The 21,220-nt window shown below is 41.2% G+C and overlaps 2 protein-coding genes across 4 annotated transcripts; both read left to right on the top strand.

Annotated features, from left to right (window-relative positions):
- The first annotated feature begins 230 nt into the window (after positions 1-230).
- On the top strand, positions 231-2,113 carry phlda3 (pleckstrin homology-like domain, family A, member 3). Of its 3 annotated transcripts, XM_028582326.1 has the most exons (3): positions 231-338; positions 570-956; positions 1,801-2,113. In XM_028582326.1, coding segments are annotated over exons 1-2 (378 nt in total). In that variant the 5' UTR covers positions 231-337; the 3' UTR covers positions 947-956; positions 1,801-2,113. The 3 variants fall into 3 exon arrangements, with proteins under 3 accessions (XP_028438127.1, XP_028438126.1, XP_028438125.1); XM_028582325.1 differs by having other exon boundaries at positions 231-950; XM_028582324.1 differs by having other exon boundaries at positions 231-956.
- A 7,388-nt stretch (positions 2,114-9,501) lies between these two features.
- On the top strand, positions 9,502-16,633 carry tnni1a (troponin I type 1a (skeletal, slow)). The gene is made up of 8 exons (XM_028582321.1): positions 9,502-9,724; positions 13,125-13,156; positions 13,305-13,311; positions 13,451-13,492; positions 13,743-13,874; positions 14,264-14,353; positions 14,514-14,690; positions 15,890-16,633. The coding sequence occupies exons 2-8, from the start codon at positions 13,143-13,145 to the stop codon at positions 15,992-15,994; spliced, it is 567 nt and encodes a 188-aa protein (XP_028438122.1). The 5' UTR covers positions 9,502-9,724; positions 13,125-13,142; the 3' UTR covers positions 15,995-16,633.
- The last annotated feature ends 4,587 nt before the right edge of the window (positions 16,634-21,220 follow it).

The raw sequence follows: 21,220 nt of genomic DNA, 5'->3' as shown, positions 1-21,220 counted from the left end.
TCTCAAAGAGCCACAAGATAAAGCAGCTTGTCATAAATCATTTTTAGAACTTGAAGGTGCAGCTAAATGTGAATTAACTAACTTATTTTAGTTAATCCACAAAATAAGTTTAATTGTATAGCCTAATGTGACCACAGTGGGAGGGCTGTAGCCTATTTCTGTTAACACACACACACACACACACACACACACACACACGGTGCTGTAAAATCAGACGGGGATTTCATAAACAGGCCGGATCTCCTCCTGCAGTCATCAGGAGGCGGGGAAGGGCCAGGGGAGCCGGGCATGTTCAAACATATCCAGGGAGACCAGCCTACTGTACCAACCTCAACGGAGTACAGTCATTGTGCATGCATTAGATTTATACGCAGACTATAGAGAATTGTTGTCTTGGCTATTATTAATGTCATATTCAAATTTATATGTTTTCCTGAGGGACACTTGGCTCCGACACAGTAACAAATGAGATCTGTATTTAATGGATTAATTTCGAGGCGTAGGCTATCACTGCTGAAGATGACTGTCTAAGTTTAGGTTCAATGTGGCCATGTCTTTCCCGGCTAAAGTGATCCGAGACGGGCTGCTGGAGAAGCGCAGCAGCGGGCTCCTCCAGCTGTGGAAGAAGAAGCGCTGCGTGCTCACAGAGGAAGGGCTGCGCCTGCACAACTGCAAAGGCGGCGGCTCCAAAGCGAAGGAGCTCCGCTTTGAGCGCATGGCCACGGTGGACTGTGTGGAGTACAAGCGAGGGCTGGTGTACTTCACCGTGGTCATGGCTACGGGAAAGGAGATTGACTTTAGGTGTCCGCAGGACGGCACGGCGTGGAACGCGGAGATTGCTCTGTCATTGGTGCGCCATAAGAACCTGCAGGCCGTACAAACAGGACGGAATAGACACCTGTCCACAGCACACCTGGGCAGCACTGGGGAGGATGAGGAGCTCTGACCTGGTAAAGGTATGCCTTCCTCGGGTGGTGGAGGTGAATTAGACTGGGGCCGATATCAAAATGCAAGTTTGACTATTTAGTGATTGGATGGGATGTAAACATCCAGACTTTTGGGAAATGAGGTGGCCCATTGCTGAGAAGCACTTAATCATCAAGCTGCAAGTATCACTTCAGTGTTTAGATGTCAGTTTACACTGTCCGTTTTTCCTTACTATGGTCATCGGCCTTTACTGCACCACCACAGTCGTCATAGGACACAAACTCACTCTCACTTGAGGACATAATTATAATGCAATGTAAGCCTCCAAAATAACATCTGCCTGCCTCTCCCTCATAGGCAGCTAAGTATTTTTAAACACACACACACAACCACCGACGCACGCACGCACACACACACACACACACACACACACACACACACACACACACACACACACACACACACACACACACACACACACACACACACACACACACACACACACACTTTTCTTATGTATTTAGCTAAATTGGACATTTGGAGTGACCAGAGCTAAGCACACCATACATCTTTTCTAGCTTTTCTAGACACAATCAGTGCCATCACATGACAACAGTGTTACTGAAACTAGTCACTGAAGTCTCAAATGTTCATGAACTGAGTGTGTAAGTTTGAACTATGAGCTCACAGTCCAGGAATCCACAGCGATGCTTCTTTAAGAGAGCTGCAGTAGTCAAGTGCCCAAATTAACTCAGTAGCCGTGGTAACAGTGTAATATAACTCACTACAAACATCATCAGCCACACCTGTGTTGAATATATAAATTAAGAATTTAATATTAAAAAGTGTTTTTTCTTTTCTCTTTTTCTCCAGCCTTTCAACTTCTTGGGAGTGAGCCAATCAGGGTGGAGAAGGGTAGAGGACACCACATCCTTCAGCTTGATTCTGTGGTGCACAGCATGATGGGTTGTACATCCATCAGTGAAAATGGATTAAAGGGGAGAGAAGAAGTGTCACAAACACTCATCTTGTCTTTCTACATGAGCTTATTCACGCTAGTCACACAAAGCCTAGGAATCTTATATACTGTAGGTCATCGTGGAGACTGCTGCTTAAAGGTCCCATGGCATGAACATTTCACTTTATGAGGTTTTTTAACATTAATATGCGTTCCCCCAGCCTGCATATTGTCCCCCAGTGGCTAGAAATGGCGAGAGGTGTAAACTGAACCCTGGGTATCCTGCTCTGCCTTTGAGAAAATGAAAGCTCAGATGGGCTGATCTGGAATCTTGCTCCTTATGGGGTCATAATGGCACATAGTAAGGAAAGGCTCATTGTGGGAATGGCTCTAGTGGCTGTAATTCTGCACCAAGGCTGAATTTCGGGAAAGAGACTTCAGATACAGTATTAGGGGACCACTAAGGTCTATATAAAAGCATCCATAAAGCACCATATCATGGGACCTTTAAGAAAAGATGGTGTTATTTAGACAGAAACTGTAAAGCTGGGACACTGTTTACCCCTTGTGCCTTGATATTTTTCTTACCTATTTCTAATGTTGCTGAAACAGGAGTCACTTTATTTCTTCAGTCTTGCTTTTGATGAAAACACATTGCTGTTTGACTGGCTTTGAAACCTTTTGTTGTATAGACTGAACAGATGCATGCTTTTTCTAAAGTTGAACATGAAGAAGAAACATTTTGCTCATATTCTTTGCACAATGTATTCTATATATTTGCTGAAACCCTGTACAGTATTACACTTTTAAAAAGATTAAATACATTTTCCTCTGTAATCGTAAAGTTTTTATTTTTATTTTATTATTATTGAACAATGCTGTAGTTCTCTGGAACATCTTAGATATAAGCTATAAATTCAGCTGCAATTCATTTTAGGGTCAGACCATTAATTACTAAGCTCATCTGTTTCCAGTTGTGGTGTAACCTTGCTGTTATAGCTTCTGGAAAATACACATCCCCAGACACATAGACACACACATTGTGGCAACACTCTCTTGCGTGTGTGCTAAAGTCAGGATCCTTTTGTTGTGTGGAGGACTAATGAGAAGCACAGTGAGCCTGAGGCATGTGCACACAAACATCCTCCCACATATACCAACCTACAGAAGCCTTTACGTGCACACCCAGCATGAAATTCAGCAAGGTCTCAGCATCAGCAGACTCTCATTAGCGAGGCCTAGCATTATATTGTTCATTCAAGGATGTTTCGTGTGTCAAGAATATAGCACTGGGTGTGTGAGCTGCGTTTGGCTGTTGGGCTCAGAGCAGGACAGGAACAAAGGGTTGATTGTGTAGCGACTTCTCCCATTACTGTGGAAAACCCCAAAGCTAGCCACACCGCATGAGTCAGCAAGCGACCAGGAGTACTGCAAGGAGAGGATACACCCAATGATGGATCATTGGTCGAAACAGTGTGTGTGTGTGTGTGTGTGTGTGTGTGTGTGTGTGTGTGTGTGTGTGTGTGAAGGAGATCTGTGGAGAGGAGCGTAACAGTATGTGCAATATGTCTGTTATGCCAGACCTTCCTCCACAGCGCTGAGGAGGAGGGTCTGGTGAGCCCACAAAAAGGAGAAAAACGTGTTCTGGTTTATTGGCATTTCTTTAAACCAATCACAATCGTCTTGGGCGGCGCTAAACACCGCACAGAGCAATGGCGCCTCTGCAAAATAGCCTCGGGAAGGAACTTGTTTGAGTGGAACGTGAACGTTCAAAGGTTGTTTTAGTCGTGCAACAGAAAACTCATATTCAACACATAGTTTAGCTAGCTGTCTGGATTTACTGTGCAGAGATCTTAGGAGCAGTTAACCATAGTACTCATAAATCCACCAGAGTTTAGAATTCCAACACAAAGAAAGCGGAAGGTAACGGACATCTGGCTGAAATAAAAGACATCATAGATATACAGTATACTAGGTGTTTGCCTACCGGTTAATGAGACATGAAGTAAAATTGCAGTCTTTTATCCGCTCTGCTCTGAAGCAGCAACGCAGCGGTACTTGTGCAAGTCTGCGTGTGGGCCAGAGCCCAGAGAGCAGGGGGAGTATGGAGTTATATTACTGTCATTAGTCAAGAGCGCATTATTTCAATTTGAGAGCATTTCTCACTGATATTACGTTCAGATTTCTTGTTCTCACACCCAAATAGTCACTGCTCGCACTCTAAACCTTGCTCTCACACTCAAATATTTACTGCTCGTGCTTGGATTTGCTCTGCTTGTGCTCAAACTTTCTGCTTGGACTCAGATATGTTGTTGTTTGGACAGATTTCCTGCTCTCAGCTTTGAACCTTCTCCTCGCACTCAGGCTGATTCTGCTCGCTTGAAAAGGTTCTGCTCTCGGATTTCTCCTGCGCGCTTGGATTTTTTTGTGTTATAACCCTGCCAAAAGTCAACAACCAATAGAATGCCAGCTGTAGTGTTGACCAATGAAATGATCCCTGCCCCGTTGAGGATGCGTTTGTTTTACTTTAGAACGTCTGTTGAGGGCGGCTGCTCTGTAACCAAGTTTATATATCCTCGCGCCGTTTACAGCTTTATTATAAGTATATGTCAACAATGTGCACAGAATGGTCGACGCACTTTCACCTGCACCCATCAGGAAACGGGAGAAAGCTTTGAAGAGGGACGTATGAAGTTATGTCCACAACTACGAAGGTGAGTAATAACATAACTTAAGCACCTAGCTAGCTAGCTAGCATATGGCGCTAGCATATAGCCTAGCTTGATGTCCATAAACAAATAGATGCTCTTTATTGTATAGCTAGATTGAACGTCATATGACGGAATGTATGCGTATACAGTATGTGATGACCCCACTTTGTATTTTTTCCTCGTTTGGTTAACCATGTTCCTGGGATTTGGCTAATTTCATGTTAGAGCCAGTAGTAAAACCTAAACTGTAATATAACTGAAAGAACACCAGAAACTGGATTGTTTGTGTCAGTTTTTGCATCACTGTTGTGTTGTTTATCAGAATTTAGTCTTTAGTTCCTTCATATAACATTAGTCTGAAAATGATGGATTCATATCAGTCTGTTTAAAAAGTTGTAACATTAAGTACAATTTTACCACTATAACAAAAACAGATCTAGATATTATATGGTTTCTTATTTGCTCCTTAAATAGCAGTTATTTGTTTAATTAATACAAAGCAAACTGAACTGAAAAGACAAGTATTTTGTTTTACTTTCTTTTCATCCAGGTGGGGCTGAGGGGCTCAACCCCTGTTGATCTGTGTGTGTCATATCACCAACCCATGATAGCTAGAATTCACCCTGCTACTCCAGATCTACCTACTGTATGACTGGCTACAGACTACAACCATCTGCTCCAGATCTACCTACTGTATGGCTGACTACAGACTACAACCATCTGGTCCAGATCTACCTACTGTAAGGCTGACTACAGACTACAACCATCTGCAAGTTTTGTTTGTAGTGAACATCATTAAACAGCTGCAATAAAAGTCTCTTGGGTTCATATGGGACTCGGTTGTTCTCCATACTGCATCATACACTATATTATTTTTTTGTTTTGTTATATTAGTACAGACAACAGTATCATTACGTAATCACAGTATATATTATTCTGGTGTACACTGTTGACTTGACTCCATGCTATTGACTATACGTCACTTTAGCTTGCCACTACCTCATAACTTTACCTAAATTGCTCTTGTGTAGTTAATTTATCTTCTACTAGTTGTATATACCTCCGATTTAATTGAATTATTCTTAATGTGTGTTGCAATACCTGAATCATCCCTCTTATGAACACTAGGCTTATCTTTATTCATAACCCTGCTCACAAACTCACCTGAACCTGGGTCATCTGTTTGCCAATATCAATGTTCCTGCTACAGTAAATCCTACAGGCAAAGTGTACTGCTTCACCATAGTATGAAACATTCACTTTTTAGGTTTTGTGTCAAATATTGTGCTATTTGTTATGAATTACTCACTGTTTTGACAAGGTAAATTAAAGCTATTTACCAAGTGTCAGCTCTGGTTAATTTAATTGTACTGTTTTTTTTTATTTAAATGTTATGGAAAATGAAAAAACAATTTGCCTTGATCAGGGTTTTAATTTGTTGCAAATATAAACATGGTTTTAATAATCTGTATCTTATTGCTCTGAAAAACTACAATGATTTAAGAAATATCAGTGATACTTATCAACATTTATTGAATTGATTGAATATATGGGCAGACATTACAGGCACCTATTCATGTCAACAGAGAAAACAATAGTTTGTTCTCTCTTTTATCACTTTGATTATGCAGGTGATGGTGCAGAAAAGGGTGAAGTCCTTGTAGATCTCTGGCAATTTGAGGACAGACCGATCCAGGAACTCTCCACTGTTGTCTTTGTATAGTGTGCTCCTATTAAAGACAAATTCATAGACATCAACACATAATATATTAGGTGTACATAGCTTTCTTTAACATCATTACTATCTTACCTTACCTTCTCTGATTTGGTTTTGTGGACATCAGTAATTTTCTCTCCCAGGCCTGGTTGTGCACCCTGTGAATTTATGCAAGAAACACAAATGATAAGTGTATGTAACATGGTGTTACTATTATATTATATTTTTTTTACAATTACATTATTATCAGACTTTCCAAGCTTCTTGGTTTGTGCCACTGCTGCCTGTCCTCTGCACACAGGTGAGTAATGTACTGACTGGAACAACACTGGTCCATGCACATAGTGCAGCTGTGATGCAGCTCAACAGGGGTACTTCAGTCACACCTGGAAGAAGAGAAACAAACAAACAAAATACTTTTTCTTTTCTGCTCAGTTTGCTTTGTATTAATTAAAAAAATAACATATTTAAGTTGCAAATAAAGCATATCATTTCTAGATCTGTTTTATTAGTGGTGAAATTGTACTTAACAGACTGGGTCCGTGTACTTTTTTGTTCATTCCATTTTCATTTCATAAACAGGTATTAAAAAACAAAACATTGTTATTTGATTTTCGTTTTAAAATACAAAATTTGAAATTGAAATACAAGGCGTTTTTTTCCTTTTCATGGTCAAAAGGGGATGGGAGAAATTTAAAATATGCTGTGATTTTCATTTTCTATTTCATAACAAAAAAAACCACTCGAAAATAGAAACGAAAAAAAGGCTTGGTTTTTTCATATTCAGAGACCGGATGTTGTCATTTCCAAGGCAACAGCGCCAGCGTAGCCTACCAGTGTTTGGAAACCTGTACTCTTGATAATGCTTGGATGGAATTTTATTTCATAATGTCACATTTATTTATTACCCTCTCTCCCTGCCTCCCTCTGACTCTCTGTCTCTACCCGCCGCAGACAACTTCGCCCCAAGAGAGTCGAACCAGCTGAGGAAAGGATTCATATTTTATTTTCTTTGCAGATAGTGATATGCTATGATGTAATGATGTCAGACAGGCTTGCTGCTGCTTTTAGTCTGAGTCTGTGAGATAACCAAACTTCCTTTGAATATAGGGATCAAGCTAGGCTATATGCTAGCGCCATTATGCTAGCTAGCTAGCTAGGTGCTTAAGTTATGTTATTACTCACCCTCGTAGTTGTGGACATAACTTCATACGTCCCTCTTCAAAGCTTTCTCCCGTTTCCTGATGGGTGCAGGTGAAAGTGCGTCGACCATTCTGTGCACATTGTTGACATATACTTATAATAAAGCTATAAACGGCGCGGGGATATATATAAACTTGGTTACAGAGCAGACGTTCTAAAGTAAAACAAACGCACCCTCAACGGGGCAGGGATCATTTCATTGGTCAACACTACAGCTGGCATTCTATTGGTTGTTGACTTTTGGCAGGGTTATAACACAAAAAAATCCAAGAGCGCAGGAGAAATCCGAGAGCAGAAACTTTGCAAGCGAGCAGAATCAGCCTGAGTGCGAGGAGAAGGTTCAAAGCTGAGAGCAGGAAATCTGTCCAAACAACAACATATCTGAGTCCAAGCAGAAATTTTGAGCACAAGCAGAGCACATCCAAGCACGAGCAGTGAATATTTGAGTGTGAGAGCAAGGTTTTGAGTGCGAGCAGTGACTATTTGGGTGTGAGAGCAAGAAATCTGAACGTAATATCAGTGAGAAATGCTCTCAAATTGAAATAATGCACTCTTGACTAATGACAGTAATATAACTCCATACGGGAGGGGATAGACGGAGCCCCGAGGAGATGCTACTTTCAAATCTTGCTAACTTTTCAACATTACCAACACTGCCTTTAAAGGTCCAGTCCTTTAGAGTGTGTGTGCTGACACTACTTAGTGGAATGCCCTGTCTAAACATCGTAACCTTTGTCCAGGGTGTCTGGTTTTCTCAGCAGATAAACAGACAGCAATTACTTTCTTTCAGCAGATAAAAAGACACAGACAGTGACCTGCAATTTCATAAACCAAATCCTAGAACAGGAATTTATCTAGAGTTTAATGAATATTAGTTTGAACAGGACAGTCAGTACTTGTAGAAAAAGAAAGAACGAGCGTGTGTGCATACTTCTTTGATAAGGACTCAAAATGACTCTTCAAAATGTTTCACAGGTCTTCTTCTAAGGCTTTACCAAATGGAGCTGCTGTCTAATAGTTTTAAACCACTAGAGGTCTGTCTCTCTTGTTGAGTAAAGAGAACTTCTCTATTCACTGTTGTTTGGTTTGGTGTTAAGTGTGTGTCTGTGAGGCTTCTCTGTGATTTGCACATCACGTTTTTTTGCCTGTATGTGCGTTATACTTTTGGTTTGTATTCTCTTCAATCCAGCGTCACATACTTTACAACATGCTGTACTGTTGAACCAGACATACCATATCACTGTGTGAAATGCGTCGTACTTTCCTTTTTCCATGTTCTTGGAATTTCTTGGACCCTGATCTGTGAGGAAGCCTCTTAATTTTGTATTTATTGGCACAACATGCCCTTGGCATCTTAAAAGCATTGCAATATAGCTTTGATCCAAAGAGGCTAAAGGTTAAAAAATTGGCATGGGATTTAGAGTAAAAAAGATATAGACATCTTGAGAAAGTGAACCCAGTTAAAGTAATATGAATTCAGGGAACACAAGAAAAAAATAATTATCTTGTCAACATGTATTAAATAGCATCGTAGTAATTTGGCCACTAGTTCAATGGTTCAATACCATTACCAATACCTGTGTACAACAGAAATATACACCCCATGGTAGTGCTACAGGAAAAAGTGATGGGATCATCAAAGACATTGGGAGTCACCCTCTGTGGATCACGAATGTCTATACAAAAATTCATGGGGTTCCATGTAATAGCTGTTAAGATATTTCAGTCTGGACTAAAGTGGTGAAACAACAGACCCAAGTTTCCATCCATTGAGCCGCTAGTGTGGCTAAAAATAACGACTTATATCATTACACGGCACAGGTGTTGTCACTCTCTCTTTCTTCCAGCAGTTCTAACAACTACTTTTAACTACTCCCATTTTTATATTGTGTCAATTCCATTTCCATACAATCTGTGACCAGTATAAAAATTCCATGACTGTGTTGTGCAAAGGTCAAATCTCCAGGCTCTAACTTCTGGCCCATGGATTATAATGAATCTGCGAGAGACAAATGGACAGAGCAAGATTAGGCAGTTAGAGAGATGGGGTTGACTAATTATAGCCTCCACTAACAAAAGAGAAAGAGAGAGCACGACAATGGGGAGGGGGTGCAGTTAAATAGAGGGACACCAAATCGTTGGCCTCATCTCTGATCTGGCCATCCTGCCTCTGCTGTTGTCGCATCTCTCTCTTTCCTGCTTCTGACGGTAAGGTCCCTTCATGGTGTGGTCTGTAAAGCTCTTCAGGTGTGGTGTTAGGCCTATTACTTCCTTCTTTGCATATATATATATATATATATATATATATATATATATATATATATATATATATATATGATACACAAACTGAATGGATGGCAGTTTGAACAGATATAAATCTGTCTGGTACAACCATTAATTTGTTGAAAATGTGTAGACCATATCCACATTTTCAAACAACTCTGAAATCTAATGGTTTATGCAATGGAAATGTAGTCTAGCAGGGGGATCAGTATATAATGTCAATCCAGTAAGTAGGGATATCAGAGATGTAGAGCGAGTGTTTTGATGTCATTTTGTCGTTAGCCTGGTTTCATCCTTAGGGCCGTGGATGCACCTAAACCATAAGTGCCAATTAGCCAGTACACTCTGCAGGATGATCAACTGAAATAATACAAACTAGTCGGATTAAATATGTAACCAAAACAGCTCTGTTCAAATCTGAAGCTGACGTGCAGCTTGGGCTTTTATTTTAATTTTTTTGCATTGCAATATTGGCTGTACCACAGAGGCTCATAAGCATCCATGAGTTACTGGCGGTAAATCCCTGATCCAGGCTGGGCACCCCAGAGCACAATCGCCCTCCACAGCTGTCTATCAGATGTCCCCCAGTCTATTTGGGGAGACAGGCCACTCTAAATTCCTCTCCCTGAGATAATCCTGAGGAGAAAGAAGGGGATGAGAGACGGGAGGGATGAATGAGGGATGGCAATCAGTCTGGAATTTTCCTAATCCGTTGGAACAGCTTGTAACCCCATCATGCTAGGAGGTCTTAGGTGCCATTTTCAACTGGAATCAACAAGTAAAATGGGAGAGCGAAAGGGTGAGAAGAGGTGAGATAGAGAAAGGTTGAGGGCTGTAAATCACTTGTTGATTAGATAAAGGCCAGAAGGCCATACGAATAAGGGAGAGGAAGGGTAAGCTAATGCGATGACAAACACTATAGAGATGAGCTGACAATACGACTTAAAGGTACAATATGTAACATTTCTGCTTTAAAATGTCTAAAAATGACCATACCTATGTTATATATTTTTATGAGTTGTGTTCTTACACTATCCCAAATGTTTCCACCAAATGTCAAACCCAGAGAAATCTGTTATTTTATTTTCAGACACGGCACGTTTCCTTTAGTCGCCCGTCAGTGGCGTCATATAACCTTTCACCCTCCAGTTACTCTAACTTCCATCAGAACACTGGCACCAAGATGATACGTTCAGGAGTAATTGTAAATCATACAATGTCACAGAAAAAAAAATACTTGTAACCGCAATACTACTTTTTTTTGCCATACAGCATAATTTTGTGATTAATTACATCCCACTTTTTATCACAGTAATACAACAGAGACCTTATCTATTTTGAAAGCTACCAGCTTGACGTTACTACAATGTGCTAGCTAACGTTGATGCTAAAGCTTTGTGGGTAACATTATGAGGTTACAACATCGTTCAACGCGCTAATAAAGTTATTTTTAGTATGACTGTTTTGACCACAGCTAACAGGACTGAGCTAACCCACGAATAACTTCACTAGTAACGTTAACGTTAGCTGTATAGATAGACGATTAATCTAATGCTAATTTAGCCAAAGTAGCACACCCGGTCTGTCTGCCTCACTCCCCCGGCGCAGAGAGACTCAGTCGGGATGACAGCTGACAACAGCCCCGGGACATATAGCTAGCTAGTTACCGTTAGCCCCCAGTCAGCTATCACCCAGCTACTTTCATTACAGCATCCCCCGGCCAGAACTTATCTCCAGTGCCTGGCGCTTACGATGCTAACGGCAGTTTAATTAAACGTCGGGAAACAGACTATATCAGACCCAGCACCGAGTCACAACAGCGGCCATCCATAGCGGTAGCTAGCTACCGGTGTGCCAAAAATCTCGTCCCTGCCGAATTTCTCCCCCCTTCGCGTTTAGCTGTCTTTACGCCGTTAGCTAAATTAACCCGACAAAAGGTGGGTTAAGCACCAAAACAAAAAGTTAAGATTACTGAAAAGTGAAGGGGAGATAATTCCAGTCAGCTGGGAGATGTTCTGCTGCTGCACAATAGGCATCGTCCTGGCTCGCTATCGCGGAGATTTCCCCGACAATCCCCACCCACATCTGTCTCTCAGCCTCGTTTAGTAGCTAGCTAGCGTTACAACAAACCCCGTCCGCCCCGGTGTTGAAACCATCCAAAAGGTGACATTGATATGTGAAATATTTTGTGCTTTAGGTGCTGGCTACTGTTAGCTTGCTGGCTCACTAGCTAACTGGTCAGCTACAAATAAAAATCTAATCAAGAAAAACGTAATTATGTTGGGGAAACTGCAGCTATTTTATTACAATAACATGAATAAACGTAACGTGAATACACTTGAATGGGTAAACTCGTCCGTGAACTGATGCATTCTAACCGGCAGCGAAGGTGTTTAACACTAAAAACTCCCATAATTCCACGCAACTTCCCAACGTCATCCGTCCATTGTTTTGGTTGAGAGACCCCTAGCGGTAGAAAGTTACATATTGTACGTTTAAAGGTCCCATATTATGCTAATTTTCAGGTTAATACTTGAATTTTGGGTTTCTACTGGAGCATGTTTACATGCTCTATTGTTCAAAAAATACTTTATTTTTCCTCATACCGTCTGTCTTAGTATACCTGTATTAACCCTCTGACGGAATGCTCTGTTAGTCCAATCTGCCCAATCTGCTCTGATTGGTCAGCTTTTCTAGGTCTTTCACATCTGCGCTCTTGGAGTCTGGACCATCACTGCAGCCGGGGAATGACTGTAACAGCATTTTCTTTTCTTTTTATCACAACCATACAGAAGTCTAGTCATTTAAAAGCACAGTTTCTAGCATTTTGATACTTTATATACAGCACCTAGACTTGCTTTATTATCAAAAAATGGAACATAAAAAACATGTAATTCTCACTTTTTACAATATGGGACCTTTAAAAACACAGTCTCACCTATGCCTCGCCTTACATTTGGGAGACAATATTTCACAAGCAAAACTGTGAATTATTTGGAAACCTGGGACATTGATTCCTGATTCCTGTTGAGTTTCTCTAATGTACATTTGTATCACCCACAAACAAGATGCCATTTATTGTATGGGGGTGGATACAAATATCAGCAGCAGAGATCTCAAAACATCAACATTAGACTTAAGGAGTTTTGTATGATTGGCCGGCTGACTGCTTGACAGATTCTGAAAGAGTGGTCATAGAGAAGCGTGGAAAGATGATCTGGCCCTCCAAAGGCTGATGAACGAACACTGACAACTGTTCAGTGTGTGTGTGTGTGTGTGTGTGTGTGTGTGTGTGTGTTTCTAATCTCTTCTGTCTCTCCTCCAGTGAAATCTCATCAGCAGGATGCCTGAGCATGTGTGAGTGATCAGGCTTTGTGGTCTTAATATAGACCATTTACTCATTAATTCACACACACATAACGCAAAACAAATATTTCTGAGCTTTTTTTTAGGAATAATCCTCTGTCTTTCCTTTCCTTTAAATATTGTCCTTTTTTTTTTACAGGCAAGAGGTAAGACCATTTTTTATCCCTGACTGCTAAATAATTTGGAAATGCTACAAATATGAAACAATTCAGATAATGATATTAAAAGCTGCAAGTGAAGTACTAACATTTTAATTGTGTTGTCCTGACTATGCTCGCCATCCAGAGGAAGCCAAAGATCTCAGCTTCGAGGAAGCTGATGCTCAAGGTAAGATATGTTTCCGCCAGATTATGATGTAATACATGTGTTTGACCACAGGAGAGCAGCAGAGGTCCTGTTCTTTGTAGCTGTACTGTATCCTCTGATATACAGTACAGATACATCTGAACATCCAGTCTGTACCGTGAGACCTGAATGTTTCTATAAAAAAAAACTTTTAAACTTGATGTACTTTACCAGAGCAATGTAAAAGCATCCTGTATTACATTGTACTATATGTCGATTCATATGTGTGCAGAGTCTGATGGTGGCAAAGGCCAAGGAGGAATTGGAACAGGAGGTTGTGGTTAAAGAGGAGGAGAAACAGAACTATCTGTCAGAGAGAGCTCCTCCTCTAAACACCAGCAGCCTGAGTCTTGCGCAACTACAGGTAAATTGTCCTCAAATTCCCCAAATTCTCCCACGTCCTTTTCATTTTTCACTTCCTCCACTGGCTCTTCAGTCATTTAAAACCTGTAAAAGCTGCAGCTCCCATTCTACTACAGGCAGTTGTTGTCGATCCAGGATGCAAACAACCTTTTTTCAATAATGTTTTCAAGAACTCTGCCAGATAACTGTCTTGCACTGCTGCTTCCTCTGCCTCCTCGTTAAAAACCAATACCCATCTAAATATGGATTTCTACTTCCAGCAAATTCTATTAAATTAAAGGAAGTCAGGGCATTAAAGCTCCATCATATAAAGGATATAAAGGATGATGCAACTGCAACTTTTTCAGATGCACAGATTTTAGGTTGCTGTGTGTGTGTGTATATGTGCAGGACCTCTGCAGAGAGCTTCATGCCAAGATAGATGTGGTGGATGAGGAGCGATACGACATTGAAGCCAAAGTCATGCTCAACACACGTGAGGTATACATCACTTCCTCAGCCCATTTCCATGTGCTATGGGCTGAACTCACATAAGCAGATACAGCAGAACTGTCACCTTGTGAAAATCTTGCAGTACTAATGGTCTTGGTCATTAATGACCAATGGTCAATTGTCTTTTGATTCTCTGCCCCTGGTCCAGATTAAAGACCTTAACATCAAGGTGTTGGACCTCAGAGGGAAATTTAAGAGACCTAGTCTTCGTCGTGTTCGTGTGTCTGCTGATGCCATCCTTCGCTCACTGCTGGGCTCAAAGCACAAAGTCTCCATGGACCTCAGGGCCAACCTCAAGTCTGTCAAGAAAGAGGATACTGAGAAGGTGTGTGCAGAAGGAAATAAAAGACGAAACACACATGCACGCACACACTGAACACAAGCAAACCAGTGCAAGCAAGATGTCTACCTTCCTTAGGGCAAGCATGCAAGGTAGCTTTCAAATGCATGACATCAGTGCTTAAAGTGCAATATGGAACACCTGAAAAGTGTGTGTGTGTGTGTGTGTGTGTGTGTGTGTGTGTGTGTGTGTGTGTGTGTGTGTGTGGGGTGTATTTGAGATACCAAGCAATAGGCCAGTGCAGGGCGGCGACCGCGTGTGTGTGTGTGTGTGCGTGTGTGTGTGTGTGTGTGTGTGTGTGTGTGTGTGTGTGTGTGTGTGAGGAGGTATGGTACATAAGACAATGATCCCATTGTACACAGAAGACTAACTTTTATGAGCGGTTCTGCTTGCTGGTCTGTGTGTGTGTGTTTGTGTGTGTGTGTGTGTGTGTGTGTGTGTGTGCGTGTGTGTGCAGATTAGCCAGTGTGCCATCCCTGCCGGGTGTGTATCCCTGAATGGATGTGTTTGTCTCTGAGTGCATTAGGGGCTGTAAACCAGTTATACTAGCAGTTATACACTATTCTCATAGGGGATTCCCAGGTGACAACATGGGCCTCAAAGGCTTAGGCACAACAATGATGATAATAAGTTATTCTGAACCTGCTCTACTTCACAGTCTCTTTAAAGGTCCTATGACATGGTGCTCTTTGAATGCTTTTATATAGACCTTAGTGGTCCCCTAATACTGTATCTGAAGTCTCTTTCCTGAAATTCAGCCTTCATGCAGAATTACAGCCACTAGAGCCAGTGCCACTATGAGCTTTCCTTAGAATGTGCCATTTCTGTGTCTGTAGCTATTGAAAGCCATGATATCTCTCTCTCATGGGTGGGCCAAATTCTCTGGGCGGGCAAAGCAGAGAAAGGGGAGGTAACCTTGCTCATTATGACCTCATAAGGAGAAGATTCCAGATCGGCCCATCTGAGCTTTCATTTTTTCAAAGGCAGAGCAGGATACCCAGGGCTCGGTTTACACCTATCGCCATTTCTAGCCACTGGGGGACCATAGGCAGGCTGGGGGAACGCATATGAATGTTAAAAAAACTCATAAATTGAAATTTTCATGCCATGGGACCTTTAAAAAAACAAAAAATAATGTTCTCATTCTTTTATACCATCTAACTCTCTACTGCATTTGTCTGCAGAAGAGGCCAGTAGAGGACAGTGACTGGAGGAAGAATGTGGAGGCCATGTCAGGGATGGAGGGAAGGAAGAAGATGTTTGATGCTGCTAAGGGTCCTGCCCAGTGAACCCAGAAGGTGATGGGCTAGGCTGGTGTCATGTGAGCGACATCACTCTTCCTGCATCTGAGTCAGTTTTGTTTTCTAACGGTCTATTGCAGCTTCTGGATTTCTGTCATTCTTGTGTATGCCCCTGCCATGTCCCTACACTCCTGAGGTTTTCTCCACTTTCCTTAAGAATCGATCGGTTTGCTGTTCATTGATATGGTGCTATTATTTGTATTGTTCACATATCGGATATTGCAACTAAACCCCAGAGATTTAGTCTTTGTAAAGCAAATTAAAATAGGCAGCTTGTGTTTCTAGAAGACAGTTGTGTCTAGTATTATAATCAGCAGGCCAAATGGTATTATAGCCAATAATAACATGGTCCGGCAAACTTAAACTGCATCTTTGATATTCTTGCTTGGCGATAAACTGTCCAAAAGCATGGCCTGTGGTTTTGTGAACTGTAAAAGTGATTTGCACTTTATCAGCTGGATTTATACATGCACAAACAACAACAACAACAACAACAACAATACTGTAAAACACAAAACATGCATCTTCATTTCATTGTGCTTTTTTCTGTATAAATGTGTGCTCAATGAACAATGGCTTTCTTTAAATAAAGAAATGGGGCAATCTTCATCCCTCTAAGATAATAGTCTTCTTGTTATCACTGTCTTTCCTTTGCAGTACTGCAAGCTTCAAATGTTAAGATACAGCAAAGATATCAATATCCCACTCAGGAGTAATTGTAATCACTTTAGTGATCCCCTGTCTTTATCAAGTCAACATTTCAATTTGTCCAACACTATGGTTTATGACCAAATGTCAAATACCTACAAAACTAATGCCATCCTCATCAGCCTCAGCTGTAATTTGTGTTTGGTGCTAATTTAAAAAAATGTAGCATGCTAACATGCTAAACTAAGATGGTGAACATGGTGAGCCCTATAAGTGCCAAACATCAGCATGATAGCAATCATTGTGAGCATTTTAGCATGCTGACGTGATTATTTAGCTCAAAGCACAGCCCTACAAGCTGCTAGCATTGCTGTACAGTTTTATATTAGAGGAATGTAAAAGGAACATATTGACGAACTGAAGAAATGCACCTCTGACACAGAGGCCCTTCTGCGAGACAGCAAATTTCTGCTGATATGCTTATGCGCCTGGCAGCTGTCCACAGCATCATCCTGTCCACAGCTTTAGCCCTGTCTGTTTTGCATGCTCATAAAGCACACCCTGAAAAGTGCTTCGGTAATGGTGCTTTAATCATCGCCTTATCCCTGTGGATGCAAAGAACCTGCAGCATATCATGTGTCACTGAATATATTTTTCCCTCCATGTTAACAGTAAAGCAACACAAAAACACACACACAATTCAGTCTTCAGTGTTTACAATGACAGCACTGATGCATGCTTTGCCTCTTTGGCCAGGAAGTGACATGCAAACCCATTCGATAGCATATTAATGGTATAAGCTGCCTAAAAGCCACCCTTCTACAAATATGAGTGAAGTTGGCTTTTAATGCTCACACACAAAAGGTAGGATCTGGATGAGTATCAACAGCTACACGTTACCTGTAATTGTGATAGTAGCTCATCCTGTTTATTGTGGCATCAGAATAAAGTACAGGTTTGATAATAAAGCCAGGTGAGGTGGAGGGTGTGTGTGTGTGTGTGTGTGTGTGTGTGTGTGTGTGTTGGACTGAGCCAGAGCCCGGGTCAGAGTCCGACATACTGGGCTGAGAGGACAGGTGTGGCCTTACACAGCAGAGCAAACAGTCTGACACACACTGTAAAGAGACTCACTGCAACAAAGCATCAAAACCCAGTTTGACATAGAATATAGTTTCATATAGTTTTCCTTTTACTATTAAACTCACCAATTCAGTTGACATTTCTTTAAAAAAAACTTATTTCCACTGATTTTGCTATTTAATTGATCTTTATTTATATTTTAATAGATTTTTATTCTCTTTCTGTTTTGTGTTTTATATTTTCTAGTTAATTGCTTTGCAGCTGTTTTTCCTAAAGTGCTATATTCGCAAAACCTTTTTTCTGCTTTCTTTTCTGCAGTATATCACTCTTTAATTGTGAGTATTTAGTAATTGCAGAGTAACTGCTGTTTTACACTCCCAAAACTACTTACTACATCAACTTTTATTGATTTTTTAAATCTTTATTCTTTTTAATCTCTATTATTCACCTATTACTGCGTATTGTGTTAGCTTTAATGGCAGCTTTAATTGTATAGCAGCAGTGTGGAATGGCCACAAAAAAAGTGACTGTCAGAGCTATCATAACTGCCATATTCCCACCATACAAGGAAAAGCTCTCTCCCTCTCTCCCTCCCTCCCTCTTTCTCTCTCTCCCTCCCTCTCTCTCTCTCAGGTGGGTAGCTCACCTTTGTGGTCATGTGATGCCTTAGTGAGCTGCACCGGGGTAAAGGTGGACTGCTTTGTGCCACTCTGTCTGTAATTTGACTGCCGCCCATTGAGTGCTAATCAGTCGACTCTTTTCTGTCTGTGAGCGAAGTGCACCTGGAAACTTTTATATATTTGCGTCCAATATGTCCATCAGTCGGAAGAACTGGTCGGCTCTGTCCAGGTAGGAGCTTTTTCTTTAAAGAGAATATGACACCTGTGTTTGAGAGCACCATCTACAGCTGCTGCTTTTTGACAGTAGATGTTATGGAATTTAACTTTAGTCACTGAACTAGCATAAACGTAGCTCACTGTTGCAGTCGAGCAGAGTTTATAATATTCATTTAGGGGCATTATAATATCTGTAGTCAGCAGCCTTGTAAGCCCACAGTAGCTTTATGAAACAGCTACTTTCTGTTTCCTTTTGTGTCATTATTATTAAATAATAGATAATAGACTAATACATGCTGTATTTTCTACACACATCCTGCATGATACTAGACTGAATATGTTATTTAAAGTTGTTCAGACAAGCAACCAACTGTAACTCTCCTCATAAACAGTTGATGAACAAGTATAGCAGGTTCTGTGAAACCGTTATTACAGCTGCAGTCTCTCCATTCCAGCAATCAAAACAAGCAGCTCATTGGATCAATTTCTGTAGATTTCATGAAAACTTTCATGTTGAGTTTTGGGTCTTCATTTTTGTCTCTGCCTCGGTTTTATTTTCTGTTTTACCTCCACGTTCTCTGATTGTTATGTGCGTGTCCTGTGTGCATTATGATTCTGTGATCAGACTGGCGCGCCAGTGGACGATGGAGGATGAGGAGGAGGTGGAAAGGGAGAGGAGGAGGAGGGTGAAGAGCTCGAGCAGCATCGCCGACCCCGATGCCAACTTCAGCCAAACAACCGGAAGCACGCCCACCAGTGACAGCGCCTTTGGGACAGACTCCACAAGTGAGATGTCCCAGGGCCTCAGCAGGTTATTTTCACAATATAATAAAGCACTTCATTCATTTGTACTTCTCAAAGCTTGATCTGTAGACTGTCTGAACATGATTCTGTTGCTGTATGTGCGTGCTCTGCTCTTCTTCTCTATGCATGGTTTATGTACTGCTACTATCTCTCTTTTCTTCTGGCTTTCATTCTCTCCATCTTTGCTGTATGTTAGAGGGCCATAGGCATGCTAGTATGTGAGAATCCATCTGCTTTTCTGCCACTGGGAGTGTGTCATCTGTATAGTTTTCAAACACATGATGAAACCTTGTACTGTACCAAACGTGGAAAGTAGGAAAAGCTATCAAAAAAACCACCAGCTGAGTTCCTGAAGCAGAAGCAGTCTTCAAAGAGAGAGAGAGGAACTGTAGAACCTTTCATTAGAGAAACACAATCAGACACAGGAATGACAGGTCCTTTCCCTCACTAGAGACAATCCATCATATATCCGTCATTCACGTGCGTGAATAAACTGGTTCTTTTCAGTGTGGAGCAGATGCAGCTGGACTTCGTGGAGATGCTGCGAGTCCGTGATGAAAAGCGGAGGATGAGGCATGTGGAGATGCTGAGACAACAGAAGGAGGTAGGGGAGGATGAAGCGGAGGCCTGCAGTGGAGGAGCCAGGGTGGAGCTACTGGGGGACATGGATGAGGAGCAGGGTAGTGTGTTGCCCTCTGTGAAAGCCACATCCAAACCACAACCACCTCCAAAAACAGCCTCTTACAGCCCCACTAGCAGCTCTAACATCACAAACACACAAGTAAGATTGAAATCATGTGGTGTTGTTGTTGTTGTTGCTGTAATATTTTGTTATCATAGTCAATAAATGACAACACAACTCAGAGTCTAAAGCAGCTCTGTGAGGCACACTTAGGCATTATCACAATGACAATGCTATGCTAACATGCTGATGTTCAGCAGGTGTAATGTTTTCCATATTCACCCCCTTAGTTTAGCATGTTAGCATGCTTACATTTTCTAATTATTACAAAACATTAAATACAGCTGAGGCTGAGGGGAGTGTCATTAGTTTTGCAACTGAGATTTTGACCTGATGATAGTGCTAGATGAAAAGTCACTGGATCCCCAAAGTGGTTAGGATACATTATCTCAGAACCATGAATGTCTGAACCAAACTTTATGTTACTCTATGCAGTAGATGTTTAGATATTTAAGGGGGAAAGTGAACACTTTGACGATGCTAAAGGAGAAGTTAGGGAAGCAACAAAGTCAGTAGGATTTAACCTCTGGGGAACATGAATGTCTGTACAAAATGTCATGGCAATCCATCCAACACCATAGTTGTTGAGGTAATTCAGTCTGCACCAAAGTGGTGGACTGACCGACCAGCGCTGCCATTCCTGGAGTCATTCTGTTAGCTTGGCTAAAAATGACAAAGTATGAACTGCCTTCACTGACAGACAAATCCTTTGACAAGACAGGTAGACAAGCACTCACAACCAAACTATTAATGCTTCACTTAGTCATAACAGTGCTACCAATAGGGCCACCCTGCAGTGTGGTTAATCACAGTTAACTGTTACCCCACACAGAGGCAGAGTCATGTTAATCATTTTCTATATTCTACAAAAACAACTTTTTTTTCTCCTCAGGGGAATATATTAATGTTGGACAACACATTGTATATTTTCTTTGAGTACACAAACATCAGAATAAATAAATGATTGATAGAATTTGAGTCCTGTCTTATTACCAGACTTTCTGCACTCTTTGCGTGAATTGAATGACCATGCAAATCATCTATAAAACTTTGATAAGGCTTGCTTAAGGTCATGACTTTAAGTTTATCTTCCATTACACTGGC

This window comes from Perca flavescens, chromosome 7 (genome assembly GCF_004354835.1).
Source record: "Perca flavescens isolate YP-PL-M2 chromosome 7, PFLA_1.0, whole genome shotgun sequence".
Classification (NCBI taxonomy): Eukaryota; Metazoa; Chordata; class Actinopteri; order Perciformes; family Percidae; genus Perca; species Perca flavescens.
This window is presented reverse-complemented; position numbering and strand designations above follow the sequence as displayed.

Coding starts and splice junctions, on each gene's coding strand:
- phlda3 (XM_028582325.1), top strand. CDS start 551: ATGTCTTTCCCGGCTAAAGTGATCCGAGACGGGCTGCTGGAGAAGCGC.
- tnni1a (XM_028582321.1), top strand. Junction 13,493..13,742: donor CGAGGAAGCTGATGCTCAAG/GTAAGATATGTT, acceptor ATATGTGTGCAG/AGTCTGATGGTGGCAAAGGC. Junction 14,354..14,513: donor TCATGCTCAACACACGTGAG/GTATACATCACT, acceptor CCCCTGGTCCAG/ATTAAAGACCTTAACATCAA.